At 44.9% G+C, this 16,313-nt stretch overlaps 1 protein-coding gene across 1 annotated transcript in view; it reads right to left on the bottom strand.

Annotated features, from left to right (window-relative positions):
• Positions 1-16,313, bottom strand: part of LOC126529603 (ATP-binding cassette sub-family C member 3-like) — a 68,535-nt gene that overhangs the window by 9,683 nt on the left and 42,539 nt on the right. The window contains exons 9-10 of the mRNA XM_055070041.2: positions 13,019-13,185; positions 373-567 (exon numbers count right to left, since the gene is read on the bottom strand). Coding sequence (XP_054926016.2) covers positions 373-567; positions 13,019-13,185 — 362 coding nt within the window. The remainder of the gene's footprint in view (positions 1-372; positions 568-13,018; positions 13,186-16,313) is intronic.

The raw sequence follows: 16,313 nt of genomic DNA on the forward strand, positions 1-16,313 counted from the left end.
GGTCAATCGCGCGGCCGGTCTTCTCCATGGGGCAGCACGGGCTCGATCACATGACCTCCATCTTTGGGCGTGTGGGGAGACGGGGTATATAAAACAACAGCCTTCTTGTATCGGCCTCGCAATCTTCCCTTCGCTCACGCAGGACGACGCTCATTGCCACCGCATTTAGACTTTTCTCGGAATAGTACAGAGACGGCAGCGGCGACAAGGAAGATCATGCACCTGAAGTGTCAGTATGACCGTTATCCCAATAAAAAAATTATGTGGCATTGTTGGAAACATGAGTGAAAACAAAGAGGCTTTTATGCTTGTTCGAATCAACAAGCGCCATTCAGCCGTATGGCTGCCACTTCTAGCTCGTCCGCAACTTACCTATCGTAGTCCAGGACAGTGTGGATACGGTGCGCGACGGTGAGGAGGGTGCAGTTGGCGAAGGCGTCTCTGAGAGTGGCCTGGATCAGACGGTCCGTGTCGCCGTCCATCTGCGACGTGGCCTCGTCCAGCAGCAGTATCTTGGATCGACGCAGTAGGGCACGCGCCAGGCACACCAGCTGTCGCTGGCCCACGCTGCACAAGACGCGATACGTGTACCAGTTGCCGGTCGTCGCAAGCTACGACGTGCACTTTGTTGGGCATTCGAGATCGAAATTTGAAAAGCTACAAAGTGACGAGAACCAAAACACGCATCTTGATGATGAGCGCATATAGATAATGAAGTCGATACCTCCTTTCTTGAGCAAACAGGCATGAGTGTGATATTTGGTTGTAGCGAATAATCTTTTTTAATGCGCGCTTTCTCGAGCATCCTGATGATATGGTGTAGACGTCGGGGAGAATCTGCTTTCGCCAATAGCATTAAAAGATTTCTCAAAATTTTTATTTAATACAATAGCCGTAGAAAGGTCAAACTGGGTCTTATATGCTTCTCCGCTCACTCCTCTATGTTAATTCGACAGAAGTCGCCGTCGTAGAAAGCGAATCTCCTCATACCCATTTTATGAAAACCTCCACCCTGCACTATCGTGTAGCTAAAATCAGCATGCTTTAACTCGTAGGCTATTGCGCTGCTTATTTTCCTTTATTACATGGGAGTAAATACATATCTAGAAAAGGATGCTTTACAAGAAATCAAGATAATCCTAGTAGATGCGCCAAAAACTCGTGCAAGCCGGTAAAAGCATTGAATAAGAATGAACATCCCGCGACTTTGGTTCTTGTGATGCAAAGAAAATATTGCTATAAGCAGAATTAGCAATGTATATTGCTTTGTAGTATTTAAGCATAACTATCACGCATTTTGCTGCGCCAGAGGCTATGCAGACATAGGTCACTGGAATTCCTATAGGTCGGAAACATATATATATATATATATATATATATATATATATATATATATATATATATATATATATATTTAGTTTGATGTCTAAAGCTTTGTCACACGTTTATTGTTTCAGGAATGTTCCCGCAGAACATGGTATACCTAGAGGTATGAGTGATGAGCTTGCGTACCGAAGCAGTACCCAGCTGTTACACTATGCGGACACAAACGGCTTTTTAAAGACCATGGTTCAAAACCATTCCCTATTCTTCAAATATGCTTTAAAAGGCACGACTTCTGTACCTAGCTTAAAGAAAAAGTATTGACACTTGGAGAAACGTTGTATCTCATAGTAGCATTCTAAGATAGGGGCGCGATGAAACCTTCTGGATAACAGTACATACGTCAGCGCAGCAGACATTTATCGGAGGAACTCAACATAGCATCGAGACAGAGCGCGCCCTTAAAAAACCACTCTTTCAAGAGCCTCCTTGTGTAAATCTGAAGGGGCATTATTATGGATCTGACAGATAATTACATAACTATATCTGGAAAGCAGTAGCCCAAAAGTTGCTGTAAATTTTCTTGCAGAATGAATTCTCAACATTATGGAAGCAGACCAGATGGGAGACAAGCTCTGTAACAAAGATATGAAGCCGGCCAAAAGCTCCACTGTCACCATAAAGGAACATGTTGTCTTGGCTAATGGCCGCGATGCTCAAACACTAGACGCAATGAAAGGAGAATGCACGTTAGAAAGTTTTTGGTCTAGCCTGTGAGCAGCGTAATGCCGTGCGTGGTATAAATAAATCTGTCTATTACAGGGAATCATTGCTAACTCAGCCCAGCTAAATATGAACTGCCTGCCTTTCCATGCGTTAAAATCAACCTCTGGTTCTGGCCCATATCTCGAGCCGTGAAGACGGTCATTAGGATACTGCGACACAGGCAGGCCTTAGAATCTGAGGTGCTACTTCCACTAAAAGCACTTGCAGAGTGGGTTGGCCTGAGAATCCAAAATCCCGAACTTTTCCCAAATATAATGTCTGCGCAAGCAACATCACAAAATTGAGAGAGAGAGAGAGAGAGAGAGAGAGAGAGAGAAAGGATGTATAGAAAGGTGGGGAGGTTAACCAGAGGTAGTTCCAGTTGGCTACCCTGCATGTGGGGGAAGGAGTAGGGAGATAAAAAGAGACTGAGAGCGGAAGGGGGAGAAAGAGTAATGGAGACGAGCAAAAACAAACCGCGTCTGCTATAGAATGGTAGGGGGCGGTGTTTTTCATGTATATCGGAATGGCCCGTGAACTGCAGGAATCTTAGTAACGCGAATAAGGCCTTCAGCGTGGATGTTCCTTGGGAGCACCGGCCTAAAGCTTTTAGTTGTTATAGGGGACGATTGTCCAATTGGTTCAGCATCTCTCGGCACTATTCACTTATTTATTTATTTATTTATTTATTTATTTATTTATTTATTTATTCATTTATTTATTTATTTATTTCATGTACCCTCAGGGCCATTGGCATCGGAGAGGGGGGTGGTTACAGGCATACAAAACAAGAAAAGATAGGAAATGTCATACAAGGAATAGCAGTATCGCAATAAAAAGTTAACAGGTGTGTCTACTCATACAATATTAGCTAAGGCGTTCTTAAAAAGCTGGTAATCTTTGATGGTGGCTGTCAGTGTGGGGAGCTGATTCCACTCTGCTGCTGCACGAGGCATAAATGACTGGAAGAAAGCGTTAGTTCTACAAAATGGGACACCGACCTTGTAGGCATGATCTAATTGCGATGGTAGGTGACGTGGGGGAGGGATTAATTCGCTACGCAGGTGTGGATGATGAAACATCTTATGGAACAGAGAGATACGAAACGCTTTGCGACGTGAGGCTAGGGATGGCAGATTAAGGCTTGATTTCATTGAAGATATGCTAGCGGTCCTGTTATAGTTGGAAAAAATGAAGCGAACCGAGTTATTTTGGACCATTTCTAGTGAATGTATTAGGTTTTCATGATGAGGGTCCCAGATGGATGCGGCGTACTCTGGTTTCGGACGTATTAACGTTTTGTACAACAGCTGTTTGAGGGATGAGGGCGCTTTAGAAAAGTTGCGGCGGATGTAACCAAGCATACGATTAGCATTGTTAATTATGTATGTGATATATGCAGACCAAGTGAGAGTGGAAGTGATGTGTACACCAAGGTACTTGTATGAGCCTACCGATTCTAAGAGGACATGATCTAAGGAATAAGTGGGCATACTGTTGCAAGTTCTTTATACGCGAAGAGATTTACATTTTGTGATGTTAAGTTCCATTAGCCATGTTTTACACCACAATGAAATAGCGTTCAGGTCAGTCTGAAGAGCGGTTACATCGTCACTGCTTGTTATTTCTCTGAAGATTACGCAGTCATCCGCAAATAAATGGATATGAGAGGAAACAGAAGAAGGCAAATCGTTGATGTAGATTAGAAAAAGAAGAGGCCCGAGGACGGAGCCTTGTGGGACGCCGGAATGGACAGGGTTTGAGTGAGAGTTAAGATTATTAGCAGACACGTATTGCGAACGGTTTTTAAGGAAACACTCAATCCAAGCAAGAAGTTTGGGGTCAATGTTCATGAGCTGTAGTTTGTGAAGTAGCAGTTCGTGAGACACTTTATCGAAAGCTTTGGAGTAGTCTAGGAAAATGCAATCTGCCATTGAACGAGTATCAAGTATTAGGTATAGCTCATGTATGAAGGAAGCCAGCTGCGTTTCACAAGAATATGTTTTTTCGAAAGCCATGCTGTGAACTTGAAAAAAATGAGTTTGACTCAAGAAAGTTAGCAAGCTGTGAATATAGGATATGTTCTAATATTTTGCATGGGATACTGGTTAGTGAAATAGGCCGATAATTGAGAGGAGAATGCTTGTCACCTGATTTATAAAGTGGAATCACCTTAGCGACTTTCCAATCAAGGGGCAGGTATCCTGTGTCAAGCGATTGTTGAAAAAGTTTTGCTAGTAAAATAAATGAATAAACAACAGTGATGTGCAAAAATTTCACGGAAATTAGGTCATGGCCAGGATCCGAGGAGAGACGCAACGATTTAATCACGGTTTCGATGCCACAGGGTTCAATTGTAATTGGAAACATAGCCTGGTAATCATAACACGGTGCAGTGGGTGGGGAAACATTGCAGGTTACAGAAACGTTTTGGATAAATGTTTCCTTAAGGACGGATGCGATATGAACACAGGGTATGGCATTCCAAGAGTTATCTACAAGAGTTACGGTGTCATCATCTTTTTGGTTAATAACGCGCCAGAAATTTTTGGTATCATTTGTTAACATGGACGGCAGCGTGTGACATAAAAAATTGTTTCTGGCGTTTCTTAGCGCTGATACATATTCGCTTGAAGCCAATCGGTAGGCACTCCAACTAGCTTCACTCGAGGAAAGCTTTGCCCACCTGTACAATCGACTCTTTTTATTTGATAAGCGTCTTATATGAACATTGTACCAGGGAGCGTGTGACTTGCTAGTTACGATGCGAATATGAATGTACTTGTTGGTTAGGTAAGTAACTTTTTCTGCGAAGATTGCCCAGTCAGTTTCTACTGTACGGCTGTCGAAATCCTGGAGGAAAACATCAAGGAATGAACATAATTCTCTATTAATCACGTCAAAGTCTGCTTTATTGTAATTACAGATGGTTGCAGTTCTTTTGGCATGTTTAGGTTGTGCGAGATTTAAGTGAAGAAAGAGTAAAGAGTGGTCGCTCATTCCTGGAACGTGAGTGATGTTGGAAACTAGGTCGGGCTGTGAAGCGGGAACAAGGTCAAGGGTATTAGCAGCAGAGCCTGTGGTTCTAGTCGTTTCAGTTACAAGCTGTTCGAGAGAAAAAACGGAGCACATTTCTAAAAATTCGTTAGCTAGTGTGGAAGGTGGATGTATCGTGGGGACAGTATTAGACCAGGTTATGTTTGGCATATTAAAATCACCAAGCAAAAATAATGAGCAGTTTGGTAACAGGATGAAACGATGTTAACAACATCGTGTAATTCATTTACGAAGTTCTGTGTATAGGTAGGGGGCCGATAACAGACCCCAATAATAACTTTTTTATGGTTTAGGGCGACGCATGACCAGACAGTTTCTAAAGGGGTGTTGACGTGGATGCACTGTGAAGCGAGATTTTTCGTGATAGCGAACAGTACGCCTCCTCCTTGTCGCCCAATGCGATCGCAGCGATAGATAGAGAAATTATTCGCAATAAGAAAAAGTTCGTGGTCTTGAATTTCAGGACGCAACCAGGTTTCTGTTAGTACTATGATATCAGCGCTGCAGGTGTCGATGGCGGAGTTAAGGCAGTCACGTTTGCTGATGATACTGCGGATGTTAGTAAAAAGAACGGATACCTGCGAAAAAGAACGTCCACATCCCCTCGCGCGTCCCTACGGACTGCCGTGAGCCGAACTGGCGGGATTATCAGCTGAGGGCGGTCTGAGTCCAGGTAGACACAGATAACGTGTGCGAGCGTCTCATCGCTGCTGCATATGTCGCAATAGGGGCTGTTGGCCATTCTCCCAAGGAAGTCATATGAGTTTACAAATGCAACGCCTAGTCACAGACGGTACAGCATGGTCTGTTCAAGTCGTGGCAACACAGGCGGTAAATGCATCTGTATATCCAGAAAGCACGAACACAAACCACACATGGTGGAAACGTTCGAGTTCCACAGGAGCAAAGTACATTCACTGGAAATAAATTGCAGGCCAGTCGCAGCATTTATTCGCAAAAGCGGAATAAAGACACATTCACCACTTTAGGTGCAGATAGTGCAGATAGTACGTGGTAGGTACCAAGCCATCCCGCCGTGATGCGTTGTATAGGCCAAGAAGTGAATCTGGCCTCTGGACCAAGGTTTGCAAGCGCAGAGTATGTTATGCCACCGGGCCCTGGTGACGAAGATGGCCTGCACCCAGCGAGTGCAACCTCCAGTTCTTCTATGGAGAAAGGAGCGTCCGTACGAAGGTCTCGGCAATAAGGGGTGACCATAGTAATAGGTCAGTGGCATAGCCAGAAATTTTGTTCGGGGGTGGGGGGGTCACGTTGCAGCTCGGCCTCCCACTTAAGAGGAAACATTAGGTCGGATGCTCCTGTCTAAATACATGTAGAAGGAGAATTCGTTTTTCTCGGCAACCACTGCACAAAATTTGACGAGGTTTGTTGGATTTAAAAGAAAAACTTAAATTATAGTGAACGTTTGTTTCGAATTTTCGATTTAGGTCGTCAATATTTTATTGAAAGTGGCAAAAATCGAAAAATTTTCAGAAAACGAGACAAATAAGTTTAGAACTCTGTGAATCAGCAATGCAAATTGAAATCACAATTCTGTGAATCGCACATAATGGTACATCTACAGCGGACAATATTGATATGTTACACATGAGTCTGAAAAAATTAAGTATTAGGGAAGTACGGCTTTTGCAGAACCCTTGTACATAACATTACTAATCCACGTAAGATACAAATGGACATATCGAATTTGTCCGCTTTGAATGGTGTAATGGATGCCGGTTACAGAACCGCGCTATCTGTTCTTGATGCAGAGCTATTAATCTGTAAACTTCGTGCTTTTATGTTTTTCGAACTTTCAAATTTTTCAAAATATTTTAAACAAAGTTCAGGCCCTAAATTGAAATTCCAACAGACACTAGAATTTAGCTTAGTCTCTCAAATGTAACAAATTTCGTTAAAAGCGATTCAGGAGTTATCACAGAAAAGCGTTTCTGCGTTTTACATGTATCTGAATAGGCCGCGTCGGAGTAGGGCCCGAGCTAAAGCTTCCTCTCAAACAATTTGCCTAGGGATCAAATACATGAATAATAACTGCAGTGCCATTGCCAAAGATGCTGCAAACGAATTCTTGAACGCTAAGCACTGTCAATGCAAGTAAAATATCTATTTTTTTCATAAAAGAATATATTCGTATGTGCCAATAATGGTGCCCCACATAACTGATGTCAATGCTTTCATGTGTTTTGTCTATTTAATACGGGAAGAAAATATCACACGAACTTTAGAACTACATCAGTTCGAAGCCAGCAAAGCAGTGCATTCCGCTGATATGAAAAATGTAAAGGCCATGAAATGAACAAGTTGAGAACAAATATATTAATGACACTATGTCATACAAGATCCTTGTTTACATTCTTGTACATATGCAACGGCCAGTGAAAAATCTCAATGACGCTGTCATTTGTTCCAGCGTATTACGCAGCAGCAGCTGTCACCGGACGTGTATCGTAATTGCACCGAAATTATAGTCGCAACAGAGCACGTATAAAAAGCAGGCGTTCTGCAGAATATACGAGGGCGAGTCAAATGAAAGTGAGCCAATGCGAATATATGACAAACGGGGTACTATAATTAAAAGTAGCCCCCATGGGCATTTAGACACTTGTCCCATTGACTAACGAGTCGCGCAATTCCCGTCTCATAAAGCTCCTTGGGTTGCTCCTTCAAAACCTCTGCAACTGACTTTCACTTCATCGTCCGAGACGAATCTGGTTCCCTTGAGCTGTTTTTCGTTTGCCCCAAAATGTGGAAGTTGCAAGGCAGCAGGTCTTAGCTGTGTGGCAGATGTTGCAGCGTTTCCCGCTTGAACTTTGCCAGATTTGTATTAACCCCATCAGCGACGTGGAGACGGGCATTGTCATGGAACAAGATGACCTCATTCGTCAATTTTCCACGTAGCTTGTTCTTGATTGGGGCACACAGCCGATCCCGCGTTTCACAATATCGGAACAATTGATACTCTCTAAAGATTTAGCAAATTCTATGAGTAATGGCTCCTGACGATCGAAAAATAAAAGTCAACAACACCTTTCTGGCAGAAATGACGGCCTTTGCTTTCTTTGGGGGTGGTGAGTTCGAATGTTTCCATTGTCAGCTTTGCCGTCGTGTTTCAGACTCTTAGTAGTGGCATGATGGTTCGTCTCCGATCACAATTGCAGACAAGAAATCATCACCCTTATTGTGATAGCGAATCAGATGAGTAAAGGCAACGCCGATCTTCTCCGTATTCTGGCGGTAGTTCAAAATCTTGCGCATCCACTGCGCGCACAAGAGCTGATAACCGAGATGTTCATGAATTATGGCGCGAACCAAACCGTGACTGATATACACACGCTTAGCCAGTTCATCGATGCCTATCCTCCGTTCTTGTCTCATCAGCTCACCAACCTTTGCAATTTTGTTAGGGGTGATTGCACGATGGCTTTGGCCCGGTCGGAGATCGTCTTTGCAACTCTCAGGTCCTTTTTTGAACCGTTTGTTCCAACGCTTCACAGTGGCCAATGAAATGCAATGTCCCATGTACACGGCAGCCATACGGCGACTAATTTCTTTTTGAGAAACGCCTTCAGCTGTCAAAAACCTCACGGCACCACGCTGCTCAACTTCTGGAACGTCCATTACGGCACGCAACCATGTACAACCCAGTGTATGAGAGCATTAAAGAACATTTATCCTCACACCTGCGTGTCACTTTTTAAATGAGAGATCCCTGTGTGCTACGCGCAGGCCTTGCAGATAATCAACATAACCATAATTGCGCGCGGTGCGTAGGCTCACTTTCATTTGACTCGCCCTCGTACATTAGAAATGCGAAGACACAATGGAATATACAAATGGGAAGAAACAGCTTGATAAAGGGCAAAAAAGTGCCACTGGAAACAAAGTTCACTGCACGTATACACCACGCCTCGCAACAAAATATTTAAACATACGTATAAATAAGTCTCTAATAAATCTAGGTATCTAAGAAAAAGTCACGGTATATAATGCGTCAAACTAGGCAAATAAACATGTTGCGCAATCATAGATTCACAGAATCCTAGATCCTGGCCCCATTCCATCCACTCCATCCGATGTATCGCGCGCGACGGAAGGCGGCGCGCTTGCTCCTCACTTTTCTCCCTTGCGCACACAAGACAGCCACCATCGTCGGCACACCCATTCCCCCCCCCCCACCCCCCGCACGCTTTCACTTGCACATACAGCATGCGGCGTGGGGTCACGATGTTATCGCACTTGGACTTTATGCGGAACGTGAGGACGACGGCGAGGGCAGGAATGCGCCTAGAGTGTAAATATAATTGCTATCGCAATAATATAGTAAGAGTATCCGGAAACTGAAGCGTCCCATGGCCCATTTCCTTCCGCAAAAGAAGTAACAAAATAGAACTTTCACGATGCGACAATTCGCTGCACCGCAACAATGCTTTTTTCCTTTTGTGAGGCGGGGGCACCGTAATAAAAAAAACGCAAAGTATGTTGGTCACAATCGAATGCTTACTTTGGGCAACTAATATGGCTATTAAAGGAATGTCAAAGAAAACACGAGACGCTTAGTCCACCAAGAACCATGCGCATACTGCTCGGTATCCTACACCGGCGAGACAAGACTTTCTGGAGAGGTTGCGCTCAAGCGAACGCGGTACAATCCGTCGAGCCCCCACAGTGATGGCGGCTAGCGACCATTGTTTCTTTTTCTCGTCTGCTAGCCAGAAAGCATCCAAAACTCTGCCAGGCGAAAATGCACTCGGCCAGAGAAAACCGAACGCGCACCGGAGTGCGCTGCTTGATGGGCGGGGCAACACGAGAAAAACGCATGCGCTCTGGCTAGCTTTGGCAGCGCGCGGGTAGGGGAGCGAGAACAAAAAAAATGAAGAGGCTCAACGTGTCCTCTCGATTAAAAGCAAAAGTAGAAACAATAAATAAGAGCGTAGTTACCTTTGCTGGTTTTGGTGTCTTCACTGGATGCTTTGCCGCAGGTGGAAAAAAAATGTTGATATTTTTTATGTGACATGACGGCACGAATGAACCACCACAATGCTTCGTCTTATCAGGCCACGCTGCGGGCTTTGTCAACTTGTCTGATAGTGTGTTAATTTGGCTTGTCTCGTTGTATGGCCCGATGTACGACTTTGGAAAAGTCAATGGACCTTTGGCGTCAAATATTTATGGGAGCATTAAACTTACAATGTTCCGCAATTGAAAATCTAAAGCGCACGTTTCGAAATGTCAATGCACCTTTCACATAAGACGTTTATGAGAACTTTATACCCATAAAGTTTCGGGATTGATATCCACGCGCTCCGTAAATTCCATGATAGAGTGTAGATTCCGCGGCCTCCGCGATATTCCGCGGCGAGCCCGTTCACCATCAAAACGTCCTTGAAACTTTGTGCTCGTATGGGGCTACTTGCGTTATGTGACTCCCGGTGCATGGGCGTTGCCGCGAAATTCAGCCCGAGTTCGCAATTTTCGCGGTGAAATGGCTTTTCGAGCGTGAAAAAGACGCTCTAGACAAAAGCCAGAATGATTTCCGGCGCCGGGGGTTGCTTTGGTAGGCGGTGCATGGACAGCACGAAAAAATTTCGGGGGGGGCTGAAGCCCCATAAGCCCCCCCCCCCCCCCCCCCACCTGGCTACGCCCCTGGAATAGGTGTGCAAGGCTGGAACGTCGGGCCCGCGATCCTTGGGCGCTAATCTTTTGCTACGTCGACTTTTCGGCGTCCTTGATCGCCGATCGTCCTAGCATTGGGCGATCCCTGGGCGTCCTAGAGATTTAAATCGACGGCACTGTATAGGAGCTGTTCGAAGTCCACGTACAGGTCTCCAGACAACCGACAGAGGTTTACGCGCAGCGACAGACTGACAAAAAGATTTACGACGCTGATTTTGCAGCACAGTAATGCGACGGTGAATTTCCTTTTGAATGCGTCTGGCCTCTCTAAGGTTGTAAACTGATTTCGTCCATATGTAGGGTCGCTCCGCTTGCCGGCGGATTGCACGGAGGTGCTATATTTTCGCCTCAAAATGCACGTATTGCTCCAATGGCCATAATGAACGGATAGCATTTTGCATGGCCTTGGCGATCTGAATTTCCAGTGTGGACGAAAAACCTCCGTGGCATGCGTCTTCTATAAGGGATTTAAACACAGACCAGTGTATTGTTTGTTGAAGATTTGATGAAGCTGATTTTGCTAGGCCCTTTATCTTCAGGTGGGTAGGAATGTAGTCGCTGCCGTGGGTTGCTATATGTGCGAAACAATGGACACTGCCAGTGAGACATGTAAAACAAAAGCTCTCTAAGCAACTGATGTACGTTCGGCCACACAGAAACGTGAGACTGTCGTAGTTTAGGCAGCGAAGTTCAAGGTCACAAGCAAAGTAAACGAGGTTTCTTCCTATGGAATTCACCTTGATGCTTCCCCAAATTGAATGATGTGCGTTAAAGTCCCTGAGAACAATCCATGGACCAGGAGTCGTATCTAAAATGTAACTCAGTCTCCGTCTCTGGAAACGACTTGATGGAGAAAGGTAAGCGCCCGCTAGAGTAAACACAAGTTTGTGCTTTTCCCGTTCAAACAAACATACCAATTACTGTCATGAGGCCGCACTGCGTGAACAACATAAGTCAGTTCACACCACATGTAGATTACCACCTTGCTAATGTCCTTGCAAGTCGATGACACAGATAGTTCATAGCCTGAGAGCCGCATGGGTCTCTGTAGGTTTCGTTCACAGACAAGAATGCGGAATCGATTGTCGAAAACGCATTAGCGAAAACCAGAAATACGGGATTTCAGTCCATGGGCATTCCAACCGCGCAAAAATGCTTCATTATGGCAAGGGCAGCATTTACACCTTTCCTCTTAGCACAGAACAAGGTTATGTCATCGGCATAGCCAAGTATATAAACCGCCTTTGAGGTGGATGTGAACACGTCACTGATCTCGTTTTTCAGGATCAGCCCATGAACAAAGCAAAAATACTTACAAAACAAGAGCGAGGACAACGCGATCATACAAGAGTGCAAAGTTGGGCTAGTTGATTAAGCAACATTCCAAATAAATCAGTGCTATCTGCAGCTTCACAAAAATAAGAAAGAACGCAGTACCTGCGCTGTTTTCTCTTCCTGTGTTCTTCTAGCTAGTGCATTTTTGTGCAAGGACAATATAGCCTTACTGACGTCATCAGGTAAACAGACTCGGATAGACGGCCATTAACTGTGCCAACTTATGTACAGCGCAAGAATGCATGGACTGAATCAAAAACGTCAGGACGCTCGCTGACTCGCAACTGAGAAGTTCATTCAAATCAGCACATATTTTAAACACTGTTAACTGTTATCCCCCTTGAGTCATTAGCATAAGAAATGTTAATGTTTGTGGGGTCCATAGCATACAGGAATAATTAGTGATAAACATAGTAACCTGCTTCTTTTTATTTTGAATGCACTAATGGCCCGTTACAACACTACACGAGGGAAATGAATAGAACACTGTTGTCATACATTCGGGCGGGACAATGCCTGAATTGTGAATCACACATGGTTAGCGCTCAATAGTACTAGTACAAAAATTAATATGGGGTGCAAACTTCATTGTAGTCCATGCATGAGGCGGTAAATAATGCCAACAAACAAATGAATAATGCACAAACTTTATCGAAGTATTTAACCACTGAATACTGGCACAGAACACTTTAGAAAAAAAAGGTATTACATAAACAATCTAAATAGTTTGCCAAATCAGCCTGCGCTATCGTGATATGACCAAGACATCCCGCTACACAGTCAGCTTATAGATAGGATACTTGCTTCATAAAAAAAAACGTGTTTTCAATAATGCTCCTCTCACCTCAGGTTTGTGCCACCGTCTGTAGTCTCCAAAAGAAGCCCTTTCGCATCAGACGACACAAATGTAGAAAGGTGCGAACGTTCCAGGGCTTCCCAGATGTCCACATCAGAGTGAGAGTTTGTGGGATCAAGGTTTGTTCGCAACGTTCCTCTCACAAGACTTGGGTCCTGCGTTGTCGACAAGATTATTTAAAGTGTAATTTAGCTTCACTGCATGCAACGCCATAAACGACGATTTGACTGATCCTTTGATGACTGATGAGCAACATGGCGAGACGAATTTATGCTTATGATGCCAGAATTTTATCAACTAGAAGCTTGGGCGAGTTGGTGATCCAATATCCAGATGTCTGCACAGCGCTAAAAATGAGGACAGAAGAAAGTACTAAACACAGGCGCTGACGTCAACTAAAGCTTATTTAAGAAACAATCAAAACGATATACTTTAGACATGAGCAAAGAGTAATAAAAGCTTTTGCATAGTGTCATATATCTTATAAACTCCTATTTCATCACAGCCAGATACTTGATTTTGTTTTTTGTTAGAGCAATAGATGGTATGCTGATGCAAAGGGTAAGTATGCTGATTTCACGGGTAAGCTGTTCTGGGTGTCTGGAGATTATGACGCATTTTTTTTTTTCAATTTCGGGCACACAAGGGCAGTCTCCGCAGTGAATGTCAAGATAACCTTGAACGGCTGCGTGAATATTCTAAAAATGGTCTTTCAACCTCTCATTTAAACATCTGTATGTTTGGCCAACGTACTTCTTTCCGCAAATCAGGGGGATCACGCAAGCCACACCCAGTGCGCATGCTCCGAATGCCTCCTATGGTTAGTGGTGCCAATATTTTATCGTGTGGCATGAGCATTCACACGCTTTATTTTCCCTTAGATAAAAACAATTTTAGCAAATGCTTTATGTTGCCAATTTTCTTCAAGCTGCGCGATATGTTGTGCATGTAAGGGAGCACCGTGACTCGCTCGTTATCTCAGGTAGGGCAGTCTGCAGGTACATTGTCTCCCAGCTTGATTTTATTTAGTATCTTTTCTGCTATTTAAATTAACAGAAGTTCGGGGTACCCAGCACATGTCTGGTGGGAGGCCAGCGCAAGGAGACTGCGCGTTAAAGAGTGGCAGCCAGACTTACTTAAGGCATTTCTGAAGCAAAGATTTACAGTACCCCATTTAACCAACTTTAAACGGCTGACAGATAAGACAAAAGTGACCAGTTCGCTCGTTGAGGACTGTATTCACCACTACGGCTCAGTTGCATTCCAGAATGCTTCGGCAGTTTCAGTGAGCGGATTTCTTGGGGTGCTTGGATTCTACTTAAGATCAACATGAGCCTCATGGAATGAACACATTTACAGTGAACTCTCGTTAAGACGAACTACGTTAGGACGAATTCTCGCATATAACAAACAACACGGGAACGTTTGTTTTTTTTCCATAGACTGCATGCAAAAAAATCCGCTTAAGACGAACCGCCTTAGACGTGCTCTTCGGTTAAGACGAACATTCGGAGTGACCGCCACTGCTACCGATACTGGAGACTAGGGTGCCTCGTTGCGCAGCGCCCGAGGGCGCGCGCATCGAGGCACCCTACTACGCGCCTGCAGCACACATCAGCCGTGGACAGAGGCGAAAACAAGCGGAGGAAACAAAAAAAGACGGTGACGTTTCACTTCGTGAACGCGGGTGACGCGCAAGCGTGCGGATGCTAAAGCGCACACCAAGCTATGGGCCCTCGGTGCGCCTAGACTGTCCGCATCGCAGATCGTATTCAAGACAGGGCTCGCACGGCGGCGCCATGCGCATCAGCCGCAGGAGTAGAACGCTAATTTGTAAACATTTGCTTACTAAATTAACTAGCGTGGTGTCAGCACGCAAAATATGAACATGTCACACTCGATGACCGCGGACGCTCGCTGTCAAATGCTGGCGAGAGGAAGCGCAGCCGCAGCAGCGAGCGAAGTGACCTTCGTGCTGTCTATCATTTCAGCGCAAGCTAAGCGGCGAGAACACAGAGCACGAAAAGCTACGAGCCATTAGCCCGCCCAGATCGCGACCAAGCTACAAAGCAGACGCGACCGCGTGCTGCCGAAGTACACCACCTCTCTCCCTTCCCTGCCGCAGCCATGCGCGCGACGGGAGACGGCGCATCCCCCCCTCCCCTTTCCTCGTTTGCGAACGCGAGATTGAGGCGCCATCGAACGCGAGATTCAGGCGCCATCGTCGGCTCACCGCCTCAAACGCGTTCACTCGCACACACAGCGTACGGCGCGCGAGGACGATGTTATCACGAGAACCCGGTACGACCGTATCGCCTTCGAAACCTGTAGCAACTGCTAGATCAGGTCAACCCAACGTGATTCCGCCTATTCCTTCTCCGCAACGCTTCGCCTCGTTTCTCCTTTCTCACTTCGCTGAACGCCAGCTAGACTTTATTCCAGGTTGCGTTGCTTTGGCCGCAGGCTCAGCGCGCTCCTTCGTACTTTCCCTAGCTCGGAGCCTGCGCCGATGACATGTGAGGCGGCAGATGCCTGCTTTAACTCCCCAGTGAACTTTTTTTCAGCAGCACGAAAGCACAGAGGAATTCTTGAGGTCATTAGGTGAGATGACATCGTCTGTGGCTGCTCGCCGATTTGCACGGAAGCACCAAACATCCATCACGGACTGGATGAAACCAAGCAAGAGTACCACTTGGAAAACAGCTGCCCATTCAGCTAAATTAATGCTTTTATGGCATTCTTCCCCCGTTTTAAGTCTACTTCATTTACCATTTTGATGTAAGATGTTTGGATGCACCTGGTAATGTTGTCAATTATTCTTCTGATAAGATGAACAAATTCTCATAGTCCCTTCGAGTTCTTCTTAAACGGAGTGTACTGCCTATTCAAAAAAGTGGTGTGTGTATTCGTGAATGCATAGCACCAATATTAGGCGACAGTTTTCTTGCTTAGCATGACAGACTTCTTGCTAGCCGCCTTGGTAACACAGTGGTTGAAAACGTTTTCCGGTTTGTGGATGACTTTTGGTTATTTTTGTTTTTTAACGTCAAGGTTTTAACATCGCTGTTTCAGATTTAAAGTTCTGGCTGTCTCGCAAATAAAACTTAGTTGAAGTTAGCGCCTGCGTTGTGCCCTTTATACGGTCGTCGTCTTTTGCGTTGCGCAGACAAGTCGATTTAGCCAAAGTTTTCGCAGTTCTATTCTTTGGAAGAAGTGGCAGGGGACGGAAAGAAAGCATTACAGTTAAAAATTTAGGCGTAAGCAAAATCAGACCACTGTGAAA

The sequence above is a fragment of the Dermacentor andersoni genome, chromosome 9 (genome assembly GCF_023375885.2).
Source record: "Dermacentor andersoni chromosome 9, qqDerAnde1_hic_scaffold, whole genome shotgun sequence".
NCBI classification, from domain to species: domain Eukaryota; kingdom Metazoa; phylum Arthropoda; class Arachnida; order Ixodida; family Ixodidae; genus Dermacentor; species Dermacentor andersoni.